The 3,923-nt window shown below is 36.9% G+C and overlaps 1 protein-coding gene across 3 annotated transcripts; it reads right to left on the bottom strand.

Annotated features, from left to right (window-relative positions):
* Positions 1-56: 56 nt before the first annotated feature.
* On the bottom strand, positions 57-3,914 carry LOC131795270 (uncharacterized). 3 transcript variants are annotated; one of them, XM_059112836.2, is made up of 9 exons: positions 3,813-3,914; positions 3,682-3,740; positions 2,830-3,019; positions 2,308-2,488; positions 2,049-2,110; positions 1,627-1,663; positions 1,457-1,507; positions 1,038-1,101; positions 57-659 (listed from the first exon to the last, which is right to left on the bottom strand). In XM_059112836.2, the coding sequence occupies exons 1-9, from the start codon at positions 3,912-3,914 to the stop codon at positions 584-586; spliced, it is 822 nt and encodes a 273-aa protein (XP_058968819.1). In that variant the 3' UTR covers positions 57-583. The 3 variants fall into 3 exon arrangements, with proteins under 3 accessions (XP_058968819.1, XP_058968820.1, XP_058968821.1); XM_059112837.2 differs by having other exon boundaries at positions 3,682-3,744; positions 3,813-3,895; XM_059112838.2 differs by lacking the exon at positions 3,682-3,740 and having other exon boundaries at positions 3,813-3,902.
* Positions 3,915-3,923: the final 9 nt, after the last annotated feature.

Raw genomic sequence — 3,923 nt, 5'->3', positions numbered from 1 at the left:
GTGTTTAACGAACTGTACATTCATGTCTAAGTTACCAATGACAATTTGAACTGGCATAGTCAAAAACTGAAAATCAGTTCAAATTTTATTTCTCATTTTAGAATTCAAAGGCAAGTATTGGTGTTGCTTTTATGATTGCCAAACACCATAAATAAATAATTTTGCTCTGATGAAGGGCTAACATGGTGGCCAGTTTACATTATCAACTCAGTTGATAAAACCTAATTAGTTTGAAATACCCACAGCTTCTTTAGAAACTCACCCTCTTTATTCAAACACTAAATAGATAACTTATTTTGGGGCAATATGTATTTGGTTGTTGCTGCAATGACTGCCATCAAGGCATAACACTTGTTCATCATCTTAATGGTAAACCCTGATAATCGGTTAATCACTTGTTATGAAATAGGTGGAACCCTAATTACAGAGATCACTCTTGCCCATCTTTCTACAGCCTCTGACTGATCAAAATACAATGGCTGATATCTCTTGGTGCTATTGAATAGCTAACAGTACAGCAGAAAATGTTATTTATGAGCCTTTTCTCTATGTGACTGTGTATATCACTAATATTATGTGCATATTATCTTGAATACATCCTATTCCACTCTACACAGTCTGCATATCTGACTCCATTTCCACCAAACAAATCCAGAGCACTGTTAAGAAAAAAATACAGAGTGATTCAACATAAAGCAGCTATGTACTTTGAAAAAGAAACCCATTGAATAATCATTTCACTCTCTTTATGCTGAGGAGAGCTTCATTTGGCAATTAACTCCTTTATTCCATTAAGGGTTAAAGAGCTAAAGTCCAATGAGAACATGAATCTTGTTCTGAATGTTAAAATCCTATCTTCTCCTTCAAGGAAAGTATTTTCCATGCAGTGAATGAACATTTTCTCCTCTCGGTATCAGACAAGCCAACTTTCAATTCAATCTCATAGGGAAAACTGAATCGCAGATTATTTCCCTAATCTGGGCATATTGTGATGCTATTGGGTCTCATTAAGAGGCAAAAATAAATGACTTATTTACCTTCCAAAAGTTAAGTCCACCTTTCCACCTGATAGCCTGTTCACCAATTCCAAATCACTGATGTCTATAGACGGGTAAAATCAATTAAAGAGGTTTTAAGGTGGACAAAACAGAATAATCATTCTTGAATTTTTGTTGCAAGTGCACAAATTCCAATGCAAATGATCTTCAATATCTGTAGACAAATAGCAAAACCTCTTTGTTTCAATAATAAAAATTTAAGACTACAACCAATCATGGGAGTCATAGGAAGAAGGTATTCCCTCCCATCCTTTCTCCATACACCTTTATTTCTTTCAGGATAACGCTTTTTTTTCAGTGGCTAAAAGATCAAGGCTTGCTGCAAACTTTCAGCCTGGTCTTTTTTAAGCATCTACTTTGCTAATAAGAATCCCTTCAAAAAGGTTCAAATTTCTAACCTTTCCCACCTCCAGCATAAGTGCAAGGTATTGGAGACCACTGACCAAGAGCTGTAAGAAAAAAAAGTAAAGGAAATGAGCAAGAATGACAGACTGCACAAAAGTTAAAGGTTTTTAAGCAATTAATGAACTTTGAATTCCCCATCTTTTACACAAAAAAAAATTTGTACCTTTTACAAGATCTTCATCAATTCCTTTACAAAGGCCCTTCAAGAGAGAGAAGGAATTAAATTGTAAAAATTCTAGTTTTAAGTAAAATTAGCTTCTTGTGTCATTGCTAACGATGGCTGATTTTTAATATTTATTTATCAACCCTCTACACCCTAAAATTAAAATTTAAGTTCTCCATTCTGTTCTCTTTACATTTCCTGAGGTGCTGACAAGGGGGATTTGTTTAAGAATCAAGAGCTTCTTAATTTGGTGATCAGCTCCTCAATTCTCATGACTTTAAAATTTGATTCAGGGATGAGACCATAAGGAGAAATAAGATACTAATCACTCATAGGGGTCAACAGGGGCAGTTTTTTGTTAACCTTTCCTTTATTCTTCATGTAAATCACTGATAGCGAAAATTGTCAAACATAACTCTTACCTCTACATCAGCAGCATGTACAAGAAACTCTGATGCAAACTGAGACATCTTGTGTAATATTTCTAAAAATGATAGTCAATTGAAACAAAGAGGATCTTAGTATGTACGAGCAATGCATATCAGTTTATGGACATATCAGAAATGGCATCTTTTGATCCACTATTGGAAAGTCTGTTTGTTAACTTTGACCCTTTGGGAAACAAGGGTGCAGACAAGTTATGAACTTGATCTCACTGTACACTGAGAATACCCAGCTCACCTTTGGATATTTCTAAACTGGTAACTGTTTGCCACTTGTTCATGGCAACAAACCAAGAATTCTTTTGACGACGACAACTTAGATCAATGACCAGTTGTTCTTTGCCAATTAAACTGCTTAACTGATGGAGTCTTTCCATAGAAAATTCACCAGAAGGAAACAGCCATGATGTGACAATGACCTGGAATTATAACATAAAAGCCATTTAGCAATTATTTATTGATATGACTAACAGTTTACTGTGGTAGCGGGGATAACAGTAGCTTGCCTTACACACCGTGATATTAGTAGTACTGTTCCACCACTGAGCTGGTTTCGGTGGCAGATCCAGACCTAGAGCTAAGGGGGGGACCCTGTTTTTTGTCGCTTGCCCTGCTGGCTTTTCTTCTTCTGCGATTCTTTTTTTTTATTTACCCAGAATAAGGGGGGGCCCAGGCCCCTCCCCTAGATCTACCACTGGGTTTCTTGTGAGTCTTCTCACCACAAGGAATACCTGTCTATTTCACGATAATCTTCCATTACCTTAGAAGCTCCTTTATCAAGCCATGATATTGCATTATCAATGGTTATTCCCCCTCCAATCTGAAGACCATCAGGCCAGGCTGCCAAGGCTTCCTCTGCAGCAGCATCATTACCAGGACCCAGTTTGATCACATGACCTCCAGTAAGGTTGTCTTTTCGGTACAGTGAGGCAAAGTAACCTGGCCTATGACTGTAAAATAGAAGATGCAAATGTCTAAGCTAAAAAAATCTACTGACAAACTGTGTCTCTTATGAAAATCTTATGTCAAGGGTTTTTCAGCCACATCAGAACAGTCTGCCTTTCCACACATTGAAGGCAATATACCTACATCTAAACTCTCCTTAATGCCCTGCATAACAGTTGGGCTAGTTCTGGGCAGGAGATTCTAGATTTTGGTCAAAAGATTTCATCCCTGCTGAGATTTTATCCAAATCTTGATTGTAATTTACTTTAAGTAACAGGAGACTGGCATTGGGAAGTATATAAAATTACAAGATCTGACTGTTAAACCTCCCCTCTGGCCACTACACATTTCCTTGTAAATAAATTATGAGAATTTGGTGTTAGATCAAGGTAACAACTTCTACCAGATAAGTTTGTACATTCTCATCACCTGTTTGCTGAGTAATGTATGGATATAATAAGGAGATGTAACATGTTAATCACTTCTGGAAGTGAAAGGTCAATGTATTCATGTTTGAACTGGTTGGGAGATACTGGATCTTGGTCACCAGATCTCATTCTCACCAGGATATGATCCCGATCTTGATTTTAATAGATTTCAGGCGACAGAAGACGTGAATTGGATTGAAAACAACATTTTATCTATCTCAGATTTCTTCAACATTTACCTGGCAATAAAATTCGTTTGGAGATGCCCCTCGTTGTCTGTCAAAGTGCCACCGACAATCTGACTAGAACCCAAGAATGGTGAGAAATTTACCTTTAGTTAAATCAAAATGCACTGTTCCTGGAAACAAACCTGTTTAACTTTTCCATCGTGTAGATCGATACACGGTCTAAATTGGGTTACTTTTTGATGATCGTCCGCCATTTTACGTTTTGAACCAACTGGACATTTCATGTATTTTTC

Source organism: Pocillopora verrucosa, chromosome 11 (genome assembly GCF_036669915.1).
Source record: "Pocillopora verrucosa isolate sample1 chromosome 11, ASM3666991v2, whole genome shotgun sequence".
Lineage (NCBI taxonomy): Eukaryota > Metazoa > Cnidaria > Anthozoa > Scleractinia > Pocilloporidae > Pocillopora > Pocillopora verrucosa.
Note: the sequence above shows the minus strand (reverse complement) of the source record. Positions and strands in the feature narration are given on the sequence as shown.

Coding starts and splice junctions, on each gene's coding strand:
- LOC131795270 (XM_059112836.2), bottom strand. CDS start 3,914: ATGAAATGTCCAGTTGGTTCAAAACGTAAAATGGCGGACGATCATCAA. Junction 2,111..2,307: donor CAGTTTAGAAATATCCAAAG/GTGAGCTGGGTA, acceptor TATCATTTTTAG/AAATATTACACAAGATGTCT. Junction 660..1,037: donor GTGGACTTAACTTTTGGAAG/GTAAATAAGTCA, acceptor TTTTCTTAACAG/TGCTCTGGATTTGTTTGGTG.